The sequence below is a fragment of the Ovis aries genome, chromosome X (assembly GCF_016772045.2).
Source record: "Ovis aries strain OAR_USU_Benz2616 breed Rambouillet chromosome X, ARS-UI_Ramb_v3.0, whole genome shotgun sequence".
In the NCBI taxonomy this organism is placed as follows: Eukaryota; Metazoa; Chordata; class Mammalia; order Artiodactyla; family Bovidae; genus Ovis; species Ovis aries.
This window is the reverse complement of record NC_056080.1, coordinates 72,024,891-72,043,029: the sequence shown is the minus strand read 5'-3', so window position 1 is coordinate 72,043,029 and position 18,139 is coordinate 72,024,891. Positions and strand designations below refer to the sequence as shown.

At 36.1% G+C, this 18,139-nt stretch overlaps 1 protein-coding gene across 2 annotated transcripts in view; it reads right to left on the bottom strand.

Annotated features, from left to right (window-relative positions):
• Positions 1–7,914: 7,914 nt before the first annotated feature.
• Positions 7,915–18,139, bottom strand: part of SH3BGRL (SH3 domain binding glutamate rich protein like) — a 75,995-nt gene continuing 65,770 nt past the window's right edge. For both annotated transcript variants that reach the window (XM_012106989.4, XM_004022221.5), the window contains exons 3-4: positions 16,025–16,105; positions 7,915–9,220 (exon numbers count right to left, since the gene is read on the bottom strand). In XM_012106989.4, coding sequence (XP_011962379.1) covers positions 9,188–9,220; positions 16,025–16,105 — 114 coding nt within the window. In that variant the 3' untranslated portion in view covers positions 7,915–9,187. The remainder of the gene's footprint in view (positions 9,221–16,024; positions 16,106–18,139) is intronic.

Genomic DNA, 18,139 nt, shown 5'->3' with positions numbered 1-18,139 from the left:
ATGCATAGTAGAAACATCACTGGGTTGAGTAAGAAGTCCCAGACTCAACTTATTTGTGATTTGCAAGTTACCAGCTTTGCATCCTCGGGTAAATCAACAGATTTTTCTGGATTTCAGTTTCCTTTTTGGTAAAATGAGGTTGACTCAGATTAAAGTATCAAACAGCTTTTAAATCTTGTGCAAAATCTGGTGACTGTTGTTGTCTCTCTAAAGTAATGTGTTGAGAAGAATTCTGAGGCTCAATAAGAAAGATCTCTATAATCCTTTAACAGTATCTTCCATGGACAAGCAAATGGATCAGGAAAACTTTTGGGCAATTGAACATCCCTGGGCTAGGTGATCTCTTAAAATCTTTTCTAATCTTAAGGAGTGTAACATCTAAAAAAAACAAGTAAGTAGCACATCAAGTAAAATGCAAAGCACATGAATAAATTGCAAAATGCAAAAAAAATTTCTATATATATAACTCTGCTGTACACATGAGACTAATGTGACATTGTAAATCAATTATAGTCCAATAATTAGAAAAAATAAATTTAAAATGGAATAAATTTCTGAGCAGATTGACAATCAAATGACATGAATGTGACAAAGAAGGAGGGATGAATACGTGGAACACAGGACTTTTAAGGCAGTGAAACTATCATGTTACTATAATGCAATGTTATAAAGTAATGTTTTTAGAATGTGTTATTATAACATTATAATGCTATAATGGATACATTATGAATTTGTCAAAATCCATAGAATTGTAAAACACAAAGAATGAAGCCTAATGTAAACTATGAACTTTAGTAAATAATAATTTATCAATATTGGTTCATCAATTATAACAAAATATATTCCATTAATGCATGATGTTAATAATACTGGAAATTGGGGGGTGAGGAAAAGTATATGAGAACTCTCTGTGCCTTTTGTTCAGTTTTTCTCGAAACTTCCTAAATAAAACTGCTCTAAAAAGTAAACCAATACAATATTGTGAACTAATTAGCCTCCAATTAAAATAAATAAATTTATATTTAAAAAAGTAAACTAATTTGTTAATTTTTAAAGTGAGAAAGGCTACATTGACCACTTATTACAAAAGCAGACTGCCAAATAATGACAATAGGGGAAGTTTCAAAGAAAAATAAAACTAAAGACTTGCCTACTTCCCCAGCTGCTTCTTTCTAAATCCAGCTGGATTTAGAAAAGATGGAGGAACTAGAGATCAAATTGCCAACATCCGTTGAATCATCAAAAAAGCAAGAGAGTTTCAGAAAAAAAAAAAAAAAAAAAACATCTACCTTTGCTTTATTGACTATGCCAAAGCCTTTGACTGTGTGGATCACAATAGACTCTGAAAATTCTTAAAGAGATGGGAATACCAGACCACCTTATCTGCCTCCTTAGAAATCTGTTTGCAGGACAAGAAGCAATAGTTAGAACTGGACATGGAACAAGAAACTGGGTCCAGATCAGGAAAGGAGTATGTCAAGACAGTATATTGTCACCCCACTTATTTAGCTTATATGCAGAGTTCAGTTCAGTTCAGTCGCTCAGTCATGTCCGACTCTTTGCGATCCCCAAAATCGCAGCACACCAGGCCTCCCTGTCCATCACCAACTCCCGGAGTTCACTCAGACTAGGGTCAATCAAGTCAGTGATGCCATCCAGCCATCTCATCCTCGGTCGTCCCCTTCTTCTTCTGCCCCCAATCCCTCCCAGCATCAGTCTTTTCCAATGAGTCAACTCTTCACATGAGGTGGCCAAAGTACTGGAGTTTCAGCTTTAGCATCATTCCTTGCAAAGAAACCCCAGGGTTGATCTCCTTCAGAATGGACTGGTTGGATCTCTTTGCAGTCCAAGGGACTCTCAAGAGTCTTCTCCAACACCACAGTTTAAAAGCATCAATTCTTCGGTACTCAGCCTTCTTCACAGTCCAACTCTCACATCCATACATGACTACTGGAAAAACCATAGCCTTGACTAGACGGATGCTGGGCTGGATGAAGCACAAGCTGGAATCAAGATTACTGGGAGAAATATCAATAACCTCAGATACACAGATGATACCACCCTTATGGCACAAAGCGAAGAACTAAAGAGTCTCTTGATGAAAGTGAAAGAGGCGAGTGGAAAAGTTGACTTAAAACTCAACAGTCACAAAACTAAGATCATGGCATCCAATCCCATCACATCATGGCAAATAGATGGGGAAACAATGGAAACAGTGACAGACTATTTTGGGGGGCCTCAAAATCACTGCAGATGGTGACTGCAGCCGTGATATTAGAAGACACTTGATCCTTGGAAGAAAAGCTATGGTCAACCTTCACAGCATATTAAAAAGCAGAGATATTACTTTGCCAACAAAGGTCCATCTAGTCAAAGATTTGTTTTTTCCAGTAGTCATGTATGGATGTGAAAGTTGGACCATAAAGAAAGCTGAGCACTGAAGAATTGATGCTTTTAAACTGTGCTACTGGAGAAGACTCTTGAGAGTCCCTTGTACTGTAAAAAGATCCAGCCAGTCCCTCCTAAAGGAAATCAGTCCTGAATGTTCATTGGAAGGACTGGTGCTGAAGCTTGAAACCAATACTTTGGCCATCTGATGTGAAGAACTGACTCATTGGCAAAGACTCTGAAGTTGGGAAAGATTGAAGGCAGGAGGAGAAGGGGGCGACAGAGGATGAGATGGCTGGATGGTATCACCTACTCGATGGACATGAGTTTGAGTAAGCTCCAGGAGTTGGTGATGGACAAGGAAGCCTGGTGTTCTGCAGCCCATAGGGTCACAAACATTTGGACGCAACTGAGTGACTGAACTGAACTAGCTTCTTATCTGATTACAAGAACTCTGACATAAGTGAAATGTGTGCTGACCACAGATAATCTCTACTCTAGGTATGCTGAAGTATTTGCAGTTTCTTTAATGTTCCATGATGGCAAGAGTCTCTAAGCCAGAGAACATGCTGCTGCACTCCCCTTGCTTCTTCACCTGGCTAACTCCTTCTTAGCTTTTAAGTCATAGTTTATATATCACTTCCTATCAGAAAGTATGGGCTTCTCTGGTGGCTCAGTGACAGAGAATCCGTCTGGCAATGCAGGAAGCATGGATCTGATCCCTGGGTTGGGAAGATTCCTTCGAGAAGGAAAGGGCAACCCATTCTAGTATTCTTGTCTGGGAAATCCCATGGACAGAGGAATCTAGCAGACTATAGTCCAGGGGGTCACAAAAGAGTTGGACATGACTTAGTGACTAAACAACAAATAGGAAAGTATGCCTGATCACCTCTTATATTCACCAACACATAATAAGATATCTCTCCTAAATTCTCTCAGCACCGCTTCCTTATCTTTCTATATCTTCTTTATCTTTCCATCTTTAGAAATGACTAGAAAAAAAAAAGAAATGCCTAGCAATTTGTACATCATTCCACAGTAAATAGTTTCTTAAAAGTAGAGATAATGCCATATCCATGTTAATATTTTTACCCCTAAAAAAGTGCCTGAAAATGAAAGACTCTTTGTAACACCACGGACTATACAGTCCATGGAATTCTCCAGGCCAGAATACTGGAGTGGGTAGCCTACCCCTTCTCCAGCAGATTTTTCTGACCCAGGAATAAAATGTCTCCTGCATTGTAGGTGGATTCTTTACCAACTGAACTATCAGGGAAGGCTCCCTCCCAAAACAAACAAACAAACAAACAAACAAACAAAAGTGCCTACTGTATATTAACTAAAAGAGTTGAACACAACTTAGCGACTAAACAACAAAATATATTTTGTGATTAAAAATATGGGTTGAATGATTAATTTTAACTACCACTCATAGTAGCATTTTAAAACTTAGATATTATAAAATATAGAAAGTAAGATTTTAAAGTTTTTTTTAAATGCTTTTTTCCTTTTTTTCATTTTCTCAGAGCATATCAAATCCATTGTAGGAAACAAAAAAATGTAGAATGGAGTTGGAAAGGCTATGTATCACTTGCTGAAAGGTCAGACAGCAGATACTTAATTTGTTGTTTTTCCCCACCTTTACTTCAAGCTAGTTATTATAAATTTAATATACAGTCTTCTCCAATGCCTTCATTTAATATTTTACTAATGCTTAGATATAGTTAAAACCATATGTGGTTTGCATATATTTCCTCTATTATGAGAGAAAGTGAAAAGAAATGGAATTATTCATATTTTCTTCCAAGCTCCATCTATATGAACAAACCTGTTTGTTTTGACTGACTTAACCTGTTTGTTTTGACTGACTTAATCATTTCATAACTCAGTGAAGCTATGAGCCAAGCATGCAGGGCCATGCAAAGACGTATGGATCATACTGAAGAGTTCAGACAAAAAGTGGTCCACTGGAGGAGGAAAGGGCAAACTACTCCAATATTCTTGACCTGAGCACCCCATGAACAGTATGAAAAGGCAAAAAGACATGACTCCAGATGAGCCCACCAGATTGGGAGGTGTCCAATATGCTACTGGAGAAGAGCAGAGGGCAATTACTAAGAGCTCGAGAAAGAATGAAGAAGCCAGGCAAAGGGGGAAACAATGCTCAGTTGAGGATATGTCTGGTGGTGGAAAAAAGTCTGATGGCTTTTCCTATTGCATAGGAAACTGAGATGTTAGGTCCATGAATCAAATAAACTGGACATGGTCAAGCAGGAGATGGCTAGAGTGACATCAACATCTTAGGAATCAGAGAAATAAAATGGATGGGAACGAGCAAATTTAATTCAGTTCAGTTCAGCTTAGTCGCTCAGTTGTGTCTGACTTTGTGACTCCCATGAACCGCAGCACATCAGGCCTCCTTGTCCAACACCAACTCCAGGAGCCTAACCAAACTCATGCCCATTGAGTCAGTGATGCCATCCAAACACCTCATCCTCTGTTGTCCTCTTCTCCTCCTGCCCTCAAGCTTTCATAGCATCGAGGTCTTTTCCAATGAGTCAACTCTTCACATCAGGTGGTAAAAGTATTGGAGTTTCAGCTTCAACATCAGTCCTACCAATGAACACCCAGGACTGATCTCCTTTAGGATGGACTGGTTGGACCTTCTTGCAGTCCAAGGGACTCTCAAGAGTCTTCTCCAACACCACAGTTCAAAAGCATCAATTCTTTGGCACTCAGCTTTCTTCACAGTCCAATTCTCACATCAATACATGACTACTGGAAAAACCATAGCCTTGACTAGACGGACCTTTGTTGGCAAAGTAATGTCTCTGCTTTTTAATATGCTGTCGTGGTTAGTCATAACTTTCCTTCCAAGGAGAAAGCGTCTTTTAGTTTCATGGCTGCAATCAAAATTTGCAGTGATTTTGGAGCCCAAAAACACAAATTCAGCTACTGATTCCATTTTTTCCCCATCTATTTGTCATGAAGTGATGGGACCAGATGCCATGATCTTCGTTTTCTGAATGTTCAGCTTTAAACCAAATTTTTCATTCTCCTCTTTCACTTTATCAAGAGGCTCTTTAGTTTCTCTTCACTTTCTGCCATAAGGGTGCTGTCATCTGCATATCTGAGGTTATTGATATTTCTCCTGGCAATCTTGATTCCAGCTTGTGCTTCCTCCAGCCCAGCGTTTCTCATAATGTACTCTGCATATAAGTCAAATAAGCAGGGTGACAATATATAGCCTTTTCCTATTTGGAACCAGTCTGTTGTTCCATGTCCAGTTCTAACTGTTGTTTCCTGATCTGCATACAGTTTTGTCAAGAGGCGGGTCAGGTGGTCTGGTATTCCCATCTCTTTCAGAATTTTCTACATTTATTGTGATCCACACAGTCAAAGGCTTTGGCATAGTCAATAAAGCAGAAGTAGATGTTTTTTTCTGGAACTCTCTTGCTTTCTCCATGATCCAGCGGATGTTGGCAATTTGATCTCTGGTTCCTCTGTCTTTTCCAAAACCAGCTTGAACATCTGGAAGTTCATGGTTCATGTATTGCTGAAGCCTGGCTTGGAGAATTGTGAGCATCACTTTACTAGCGCGTGAGATGAGTACAATTGTGCAGTAGTCTGAACATTCTTTGGCAGTTCCTTTCTTTGGGATTGGAATGAAAATTGACCTTTTCCATTCCTATGGCCACTGCTGAGTTTTCCAAATTTGCTGACATATTGAGTGCAGCATTTTTATAGCATCATCTTTTAGGATTTGAAATAGCTCAACTGGAATTCCATCACCTTCACTAGCTTTGTTTGTAGTGATGCTTCCTAAGGCCCACTTGACTTCACATTCCAGGATGTCTGGCTCTACATGAGGGATCACAGCATTGTAATTAACTGGGTTGTGAAGATCTTTTTGTACAGTTCTTCTGTGTATTCTTGCCACCTCTTCTTAATATCTTCTGCTTCTGTCAGGTCCATACCATTTCTGTCCTTTATTGAGCCCATCTTTGCATGAAATGTTCCCTTGGGATCTCCAGTTTTCTTGAAGTGATCTTAATCTTTCCCATTCTATTGTTTTCCTCTATTTCTTTGCATTGATGGCGGAGAAAGGCTTTCTTATCTTTCCTTGCTATTCTTAATTCAGATGACTATATTTACTACTGTGGGTGAGAATACCTTAGAAGAAATGGAATAGCCCTCATAGTCAATAAAACAGTCTGAAATGCAGTATTTGAGTGCAATCTCAAAAACAAAATAATCTCAGTTCATTTTGAAGCAAACCATTCAACATGACAATAATCCAAGACTATGCTCCAACTGCTAATGCTGAAAAAGGTGAAGTTGATTGGTTCTCTGAAGATCTACAAGATCTTCTAGAATTAACACACACACACACACACACACACACACACACACACACACACAACCAATGATGTCCTTTTCATCATAGGGGATTGGAATGCAAAAGTAGGAAGTCAAGAGACACCTGGAGAAAAAAGCAAGTTTAGCCTTGGAGTACAAAATGAGGCAAGGCAAAGGCTAACAGAGTTTTGCTAAGAGAACACATTGGGTATGGGAAACACCCTCTTCCAACAACACAAGATATGGCTCTACACATGGACATCACCAGATGGTGAATACTGAAATCAGATTGATTATATTCTTTGCAGCCAAAGATGGAGAAGCTCTATACAGTTGTCAGAAACAAGACCTGGAGCTGACTATGGTTCAGATTATGAGCTCCTTATTTCAAAATTCTAACTTAAATTGAACAAAGTAAGAAAAAACCACTAGGCCATTCAGGTATGTCCCAAATCAAATCCTTTATGATTATACAGTGGAGGTGACAGATTCAAGGGATTAGATCTGGTAGGCAGAGTGTCTAAGAAACTATGGACGAAGGTTCATAACATTGTACAGGGGGCAGTGACCAAAATCAGCATGGCCTTGAAGGCACTTCCTAATATTCAGAATTTCACTTGCTTTTTTTATATCTATAGGACATATAGTACTCAGCTGACAAAAAGAAAGATTTCAATTTGCAAAGACTCAATTCAGCATTTTACTTTACATATACATATATGTTAATTTTAAGGTATAGTCTAGTAGATATAAACATCGCAAAAATGTCATCTATTTTTAAAGAATGTCTGTTTTTGACAGTATTGATTATTTGAAACTAAAAGAAAAGCAAAAATGCCCACATAAAATACTGCAAGTATCATCATCTGTATTTAATAAAGTTCAAGAGAATATATTGATAAAAACATGTTTTAGCATTTTCCAGAATTTATTACAAAATACCCTGTTTACTCTAGAGCTCTCCACAGCATATTTTTGTACAAAAAATAATTCTTTGTTTGACTCCAGTGTATACTGCAAAATTCAGAGCCTTAAAGAAATTTACAAAATGTATTCAAAGTGTTTTCTTTCTGTTATTTTCTCTTTTCTCCTTTCCCGCTATCTAAAAAGTGTATTACCCATCTAAAATTATTATTACACGATTCAGAAACTCTATGAACACAAAAATTTATGTTTTTGAAAGTACTGAGTTTATTTTAAAACATTGCATCAAGGCTGAATTTCAGCAAACAAAGCCATGTCTTCATTATATGCTGATTTTGGCAAAGAGCACAGACTTGCATACAAGTAAAATGTGTTTGCTTTCAGTAATGTGGAACCAAATTACAATAGTAGTGTGGAACTAAAGCACAATACACATGTCTTCTGGCTGATGTAGGCCATAATGTTTCTTGTCTTCTAAGAAGTTTTCAAAATTAATATTTAAAAAATTGATCCTTTTGTCTGATACTTATGGTATTCACTGGGATATAGGCATAGAAAAGATTCTCTCTGCTTAGATTAATGCACTCATACAGTAAGCTGAAACAAAAATGTCAAATATGTCAGAGATAGTGGCATTCATGATCATAAGTTGTTTTAAAAGGGGAAACTTAGTTCCAATCTATTTTAAAAGTTAATTAAAAGTCTGAGTTCTTTGCAAAAGGATGTCATTTTAAACTTATTTGCCATCCCACTTACATAACATACATATGCATATTTCTTCAGGGCAAGCAGCTTAGCAACATGATTGCATGAAAGTAAAGCAAGAAACTTTGTGGTTAAGCAAGAAACTTTTCAACTGAATACATCTTTTTTTTTTTTTTTTTTGTGGGAGATCATCTGTTCTGGTCACTGCAATATGCAACGAAAGGCTACATTTAGAAGCCTAGAAAACCTGTGATTCAGAACATAGAACTCTTTTAAACTTTCAACTACAAAGGAATGGGAATGTTATAAATGCCACAGGAAATTACAATGTATGACATATCATAAACATTATCTGCAACTACTTTTTAGTCACAATAATTTCACGTTAAAAAGGTACAGACTTTTGTTCACTAAAATTAATGAGGCAATTTGGGAACAAGAGACAAATTCTCACTTGCCTTTTAAAATTATTCAATGTAGAGATACAGATATAATTAAACTGCAATACTAATACCAAAAAAGGGAACAGGTGCTTGCTTTTCAAAATCACTGAAGTACATAAAATGCCTTAGCAGACAACAATAATATTCCATGACACCTACTTAAAATTTCATGTTCATTTCCTATTTTCCTCATCACAATGTTAACATTTTAATTATGTATTCATTTTAACTGTTTGCATGTGAAAGTACCAACTAATCAATTATTTCAACATTAAGCCTACTTCTTTTGAAGCCATGATAATTTTGATATTTTATAAAAAGCAATGGAGACTCCTTTTTTAGGATGCTTAAGGCAGAATATTTAGGATTCATGCTTGCTGCTTTGCCTGAGCTTCTGCTTCCTGAAATGGAAGAAAAAAAAAAAACAAGATTCAAATATCATAAAACAGATACCCATGTGTATTTTGAGTAAACTATATTATCTCAAATTAGTAAGAATATTCAAAATAAGAAAAATAGCCCCCAGAAAAAGACAGCTTAAAAATTCTTAATAGAAAAACTATAATATAGAAACTTTTGCCTAAAAACAGATGTAACAGAGAACTGTTTACAATTCCATAAAAGTGGGTGATTTATACTTGTGTCAATTATAGTTACCATTTTATTTAAAAGTAGCTAATTTCCTTTTTGAGTGATTTTTCACAAAAATTGAGTGTTCAAAGACATTGTCATCTACAGTTTCCAGTCTGCTGAGTTTTGTTTAATTAAGGCTTAAGTTACTTAGAAAATGTGTTATTTGCCAAAATGCTGTTTTTAAATTTAATAGCCGTTCCTGTGGACAGTGAGTACTTCTACCATAGGAACTCTGACCTATAGGTGTGCTCTGGCACTTAAGATAGTACTCGACACAAAATACAATTCAAGGAAAAATATATGGAAATAAAGATGGGTGGCATGAGTGAATTTGGTGAAAGAAACCTCAGATTTGATTTGTAGAAATCATATATACTAGAAAATCAGCACCTAAACACCTGTCTCTAATAAAATATCAAGAGGAGTGAAAGCAACTGAATATTCCAAAATAAGCCTCTGATGCTAACACCAGAAGAAAGGAAAAATAGAAGGTGCTACATTTTTACCCGCCCCCCCAAAAAAAAGAAGTAAAAATGATAGAAGGAAACCAGAAGACAGTGTAATTCATTCGTAATATATCCTTAACAAAACAGATGTAATACACTATTGACTCACCTTCTAAAACCCTTAGTAAATATATACATAGTAAATATATACATAGTAAATATATACATAGTAAATATATACATAGTAAATATATATATATATATATAGTCCCTAAGCTCTTTTGAAATTTCTAAGGTAGTGTTTCGCTGTCAAAATGAGTATGTCTTAGACCCACATTATGTATTTTATTTCATTTTATTTAACAAGCTTCTAAATATTTCCTCACACAGCACAATGAATTTTATACCAAAACCCTTCAATGCCCTAGCATATATAGGTGGGGAAGAGGTGGTATAAAAATATGAATATGTGGCTAATGTAATGTCCTTCTTCTTATGATCACTTAATACCTGAGTAACTAGTATTTTGGAGACAGCCTAGTTCCCTAAAGTCCCACTTATCAATCTTTACTGTAATCTGTCACAAACTGTGTAGCTTTCAGTTATCCTTTATAATAGAATAAATTACTAGCACAAAAATCAAAGACAAAAGGCAATTAAATATTCTTTGTAATTTGTCTTTAAGAACATATACTATTTAATATACTATATTTAAATATACTATACTTATATTTGCTCATAAGTATATTATATATACTTAAATATACATACTATATTATATATACTTAAATATATATCTGTAAGTATAGTATGTTAAATACACTATACTTATATTTAAATATAAAATATGCTATATATTTAAATTATTTACTTTTTAAAATAGTTTATTCATAAAATATGTAAATTGTGCTAAAAGCTTTATTATTACGTAAAAGTAAGTGGCTAGTATTTATAGAATCATGAGTTGCTTAATCAACCAGAGAGCTTTAGAAATAGGAATATGATGTGTTCTTTACCTCTACTCCCACCATAAACATCATTCTATAAATGCATTGGTTTTGAATCATATAATCCTGGGTTCAAATTCCATATCTGCTACTCAATTATTATGTAGTCTTGGTCAAATTACTTAAATTATCTGAGTATTAGTTTCCTCCTCTGTAAAATGGCATTGAGGATACCTAGCTTTTAAGGGTGGAATAAAGATAAAATGAGATGAATGTGAACTGTGTAGCTCAGTGCTTGGTTCATTGCAGGTATCCGTATTTTTTTTTTTCCTACCTTTCTTCTTTCCACTTTCTGGATTAAGTGGAAAGTAATTAAGACCAACACCACAGCTAAATGTTATTAACATACAGTTTCCCTTGGAGATGTAGTAAAATGGAGTGGATTTAGTAGAAATGGGAATGTTTTAAATCTCACAGTAGAGGCAGATTTTCATGGCCTCTCCCTAGACCCAGGTGGTTCAAAGTCAATGAGAATACTTCTTTAACCAGCATATTTTGGTCCTTCAACATGTTAGTGAACATGGCTTTTCCACATCACTGGATTTTTATATTTAAGTAAAAATATACCAGTTATTTTATTCCATATCAAAACTATCAACTCTACTGAAATGTAAGAAATGCTAAGTGCTAAGAAATTAGCTTTTGTATTAATAAAATAGTAAATAACAAAAAAAGTAAATAGTAAATATATTTATATACTATGTTTAAATGCATCCAATATTCAAAAGAATAAAATAATTATTTTCTTAAATAGGATTCCTTGCTTTATGGAACTATTTGCTATTGGGTACTTTTAAATAACAAGTTTTCCAGTGCACTGGCTTTCAATAATTTTTAAGTATAAAGAGAATACATTTTAATTATTTGGAAAAGAAAGGGACAGATAGGCATATTATTAGTTATGATTCTAGTCTCTTTTGCCCTATAAATATATTTAAATGTAATCAGAATGTTAATTACACAATAAAAGCAATTCTGTAGCTCATTATAATGTATCTTTTCACAAACTATCATTTTTTAATGAGAACATGAGTTCATTAAGTGGATAAACCATTTTTGTTGATCCTGTTTTTAGACATTTAACTTGTTTACAAATTTATTAAGGTATAAATAACATTTTTATTTTGTTATTTATAAAGCCTTTTCCATGTATAAAATTATTTCAATAGGCTTTAATAAAATTACTTTAGTAAAATTACTGGATGAAGAATTGTAAACATTTTTTAGGTCCCTAATATATGTTTGCCATTTTGGTTTTCAAACAGTAGTACCAATTTATACTATCATCAGTAATATATGAGAGAATATGTTTCAATGGACCCTCTCTGCATTGAGCATTGTCACTCTTTTATATTTGTTAACTTCACAGATGAGTACCGTATCTACTTTTATCACATTTATTTTATTATGACTGCACTTTTCCAATGCGGGTTACTTAGCTGTATCTCTTATTTTGTACACTTTCTTTTCAGCTAGTTCTTTCTGGAAGAATTATTGTCTTGTTAAATTAATGGGGAAAACTCTTTTGATATAAAATTTATCACTTTTAATCTTGAGAAAAACAAATTAAATACTAACATTCAAAATCTCCCTATTACCAATCTACCCTCAACTCCACTGTCAATTCTGGACAGCTTTTTGTTATCCCAATCTATCAGCTCCCTCTAGTTTAATCCTTGATAATATTCACTGTTCATTTACTCTATTCCTACTTATAGGGTTAAACAAGGATGAAAAAAACACTATAAATAAGTTGAATGGCTTCATAATGGGCTCATCAACTCTAACTTCATCTGGGCCTTTCATCTTGCTAAGCCATCATTCCATCCATGGTTTTAGCCTATTCTTTAGCTATTTACTATTATTATTTTCAGCAAGTGAATACTTTCAATTCTCATTGAATTTCCCATCCCTCCTAGCAGATGATTTTTCTTCCTACTTCATACTAAAGATAAAACATTTTCAAATATGAACTTCCCTAAACTCCCATGCACATTAAAACTTCTATTTTCATCATTCTCTCTTCATTCTTTCCAGTCTCAGAAGAAAACTGCGTACCCTCTCCTTTCCAAGACTAGCCCTTCCCTTGGATCACTCACTTTTCTGTTTCCCCCATGACTTTTGCTTTATTTCCCAATCACCCAGGTTAGAAGCCTTAGAGATTGCTTCAATCCTTCCCAATTCTTTTCATACACAAGACACTAGTAAACTGCCAAATTCTATCACAAGTGATTTTTCTGTGTCTCTTAAATCCATCTTTTCTTTCCTATAGCTGCTGTCCCACTTTAGGTCTTCTCTTCTGGACTTTTAACATACCCTCTAATGGGTCAGCCCAACTCTAGTATCTCATTTATTCAATGTTTCACAATCCACAGAGCTGCCAAATTTATTTTCTTAACACAAAGATCAAATCATATCTTAAAATACAGATGTAATCACCTCATTGCCTTCCCTCATTCCACACCATGGCTTTTACGTGCCTAGAAGATGAAGTTGAAAGTATTTTGCACAGCATTTATAATCTGGTCCCAACCTTCCTAGCCAATCTCATCTCTTAATGCATCTTCTTTTATTTAATATGTCCTATACTAGGTTCATGCTACACTGCACTGCTGCTCCCCAAATATACCATCAGGTGCAGCTATATCCAAATGCAGTGGTTCCTGCTGCAACCTCTATGGAAGACGCTTAGTGTTACTTCAGTATTTTGGAATCCTTAATAGCTCAAATGTCAATTCCTCTGTGAATCCTTCCCAAACTCCTTAATAGTAATTTATGATTACTTCTTCTGGATGCCTACTAAACTTTATTCATACCAAACATATAGAATTTACCACAGTATATCATAATTATTTGTAGACATATTCATTGTATAATTATCTGCATACATGTCTCTCTCTAGGTTATAAACACTTTGAAGACAGAGCTTATGCCGTATTCTCTGTATTTGCCCTACCATCAATATCAAGTGAATATTTGACACTCAGTAAATATTTACTGAATGAATAAATGAATGATTGACTTCCAATTTTCACTGAAAGTCATCAGTCATAGAAAATAGACTATCCTTCCTTTCATACTTTCTCTAATATATGCACTGAAATCAGTGACAATTTGGGTTTTCCTAACTTGTTTAAGGGTTTCCCAAGGTGGTGCTAGTGGTAAAGAACACTCCTGCCAAGGCAAGAGATGTAAGAGATGCAGGTTCAATCCCTGGGTTGGGAAGATCACTTGGAGGACAGCATGGCAACCTACTCCAGTATTCTTGCCTGGAGAATCTCATGAACAGAGGAGTCTGGCAGGCTACAGTCCATCAGTTCAGTTCAGTTCAGTTGCTCAGTCATGTCGGACTCTTTGAGACCCCATGAATCACAGCACATCAGGCCTCCCTGTCCATCACCAACTCCCAGAGTTCACTCACACTCACATCCATCGAGTCCGTGATACATCCAGCCATCTCATCCTCTGTTGTCCCCTTCTCCTCCTGCCCCCAATCCCTCCCAGCATCAGAGTCTTTTCCAATGAGTCAACTCTTCACATGAGATGGCCAAAGTACTGGAGTTTCAGCTTCAGCATCACATCCTCCAAAGAAATCCCAGGGCTGATCTCCTTCAGAATAGACTGGTTGGATCTCCTTGCAGTCCAAGGGACTCTCAAGAGTCTTCTCCAACACCACAGTTCAAAAGCATCAATTCTTTGGTGCTCAGCCTTCTTCGCAGTCCAACTCTCACATCCAATCATGACCACTGGAAAAACCATAGCCTTGACTAGACAGACCTTAGTCAGCAAAGTAATGTCTCTGCTTTTCAATATGCTATCTAGGTTGGTCATAACTTTTCTTCCAAGGAGTAAACGTCTTTTAATTTCATGGCTGCAGTCACCATCTGCAGTGATTTTGAAGCCCCCCAAAATAAAGTCTGTCACTGTTTCCCCATCTATTTCCCATGAAGTGATGGGACTAGATACCATGATCTTCGTTTTCTGAATGTTGAGCTTTAAGCCAACTTTTTCACTCTCCACTTTCACTTTCATCAAGAGGCTTTTAGTTCCTCTTCACTTTCTGCCATATGGGTTGTGTCATTTTCATATCTGAGGTTATTGATATTTCTCCCTGCAATCTACAGTCCATAGGGTCACAAAAAAGTTGGACATGACTGAAGTGGCTTAGTTTGCTGAAAGAAAGACTAAGCTTGCTTAACTTGTTTAAAGAAAAATGCCTTACCTAAGACTTCTTACAATTTGAATTATATAAAGCCTAAAATAATGCATTTTATCCATGGTAAAACAGAGTTTGGCAAGGAAACAGAATTTCATAGTAACTCAAAAATGCCTGTAAATGGTCTCTAGTGAAAACATAGACAATAATACAGACTCAAAATTGGAGAAGGAGCTGGAGTTTGAAGAATTTGTTTAACATAAAATTAACTTCTAAGAGTAAAATGTAAAAGGCCAGCAGGGGACACACATTTTTATTAAACTAGCCTTTGTGGAGAAGAAATATTGTAAATGGCAAAGGCATATTTAAAGTCCAATGCTTTGAGACTTTTCTTCAAATTGGCAATTTAATTAACCACTTTTTTCTTTATATGGTCTCCCCTGGGAACTCTGCCACTCACAAAATTTTGTCATTGGCAGGGGGAAATTTCCAAATTCAGCCAGCAATTTAGTGACCAGTTTTGAGACTCAGATGCTCTTAGTTAAAATTTGAATAGGGGACTACAGCATTTGCTTTCACACAAAAACAATAGATACTGCCAAGAAGATTACTATGAACTAAGATGATTTCTGTCTGTGTAGACCCATACATGACAACTGGAATAATGGAGTCTTTAAAATTGCCAACCACTTATTTGTGAATGGGTCAGTGAGAAATTTGCTGTCTTGGTCAGTTTGACAGGGAAGTCACTCTGCCTACCTCTTATCCACATGCATAATGTATTTGATTATGCACATCTGTTTACCATACTAGGGATTAAGTGCATACAGAAGGGGCATTTCCTTTCAGCTATGCTGTACTGCCTCTGGTTTAATCTGAGTACTTAATAAAGGAAATTTTACTGATTAAAAAAAAAAAACAGCAATAAAGTGGCCTACAAAGAAAAGTAAAACTGAATCATACCTTTGAACCAGGTGGGGCTGTCAAACCTAAAAAGGCATACACTGCATTATTTTCTCTGGCTTCAAAGAAGGCATCATAATCCTTGATAAAAAGAAGGCACAAAGAATTAGCAATATGAAACCTTTGTTGGTTGGAAGGAAAAGGAGAAATTAATTCAAAATGATCTGACTGCATAACATCTTTGGGGGCAGACAGGTTAGTTAACTTCCATAATGCTAGAATTCTGTAAAGAGCAGTAAAGAGGCAAGGCTTATTGGACCCCAGTTAATGTGGGTTAAAAGATACACTGTTCTGTGAGACAAGAAATTGGTCTTTTCCTTCATACTGCATAGAACTTAAATCTGCCTCAGGGGAAGTAGCTTTCTTCACAGCCCAAAACAGCCAACTATATACCAGTAAGAGGTTGCTTATTTTTGGTAGGAAACTGTTGCTCCAGTTCACCACTATTTCTCCTGCATTATTTATGCAGATAAAAATAAAAATAAATAATTGTAAAATAAATAAAATAATAAAAAATAAAAATAATTTTAAAAGGTAGAGATGTCTTCAGAACCAATGAAAGACCAGACATTAGCTAGCTATGCCCATGGCCATAAGAATAATAAATCTGTGTTGTGTTTGGAGGAAGGGTATGAGATTTTCATGAAATAGGACTGAAAGGGCAGCTCAGTTCAGTTCAGTCACTCAGTCGTATCCAGCTCTTTGTGACCCCATGAACCGTAGCATGCCAGGCCTCCCTGTCCATCATCAACTCCCAGAGTCCACCCAAATCCATGTTAATTGAGTTGGTGATGACACCGAACCAACTCATCCTCTGTCATCCCCTTCTTCTCCTGCCCTCAATCTTTCCAAGCATCAGGGTCTTTTCAAATGAGTCAGCTCTTCACATCAGGTGGCCAAAGTATTGGAGTTTCAGCTTCAATATCAGTCCTACCAATGAACACCTAGGACTGATTTCCTTTAGGATGGACTGGTTGCATGTCCTTGCAGTCCAAGGGACTCTCAAGAGTCTTCTCCAACACCACAGTTCAAAAGCATCAATTCTTCAGTGCTCAGCTTTCTTTATAGTCCAACTCTCACATCCATACATGACTAGTGGAAAAACTATAGCCTTGACTAGATGGACCTTTGTTGGCAAAGTAATGTCTCTGCCTTCTAATATGCTATCTCGGTTGGTCATAACTTTCCTTGTTGACTTGCCATCAACAACCAAAAATTACTTTTCTTTCCCTAATCCATATATAAGTTAAAAATTTAAACAAAATTCATTAATGATACCAAAATAAAAGCTTTACTAAATGGCATTGAAACATGTATAATATAATATATGAAACGAACCACCAGTCCAGGTTCGATGCATGATACTGGATGCTTGGGGCTGATGCACTGAGACGACCCAGAGGGATGGTATGGGGAGGGAGGAAGGAGGGGGGTCCAGGATGAGGATGAATCCATGTTGATGTATGGCAAAACTGATACAATACTGTAAAGTCATTAACCTCCAATTAAATAAATTTAAATAAATTTATATTAAAAAATAAGATTCCTCTTTTTAAACTAATTTCAAACTAAATAAGTCAAACAGCTCACCTCTTTACAGCATCTTCTTCATGAACATACTAAAACAATAACATGCTCTGGTCTGTACTTACATATTCACATAACTTTTTGGTGAACGACTCATCTATTTATCTCCAAGTAGAAGGCAAATGGTACCCCACTCCAGTACTCTTACCTGGAAAAATCCCATGGATGGAAGAGCCTGGTGGGCTGCAGGGCATGGGGTCTCAAAGAGTCAGATACGACTGAGTGACTTCACTTTCACTTTTCACTTTCATGCATTGGAGAAGGAAATGGAAACCCACTCCAGTGTTCTAGTCTGGAGAATCCCAGGGACAGGGGAGCCTGGTGGGCTGCCATCTATGGAGTTGCACAGAGTCAGACATGACTGAAGCGACTTAGCAGAAGCAGCAGCAGAAGGCAAAATAGGGGAAGGAGTACGTCAAGGCTGTATATTGTCACCCTGCTTATTTAACTTATATGCAGAGTACATCATAAGAAACGCTAGGCTGGGTGAAGCACAAGCTGGAATCAAGATTGCTGGGAGAAATATCA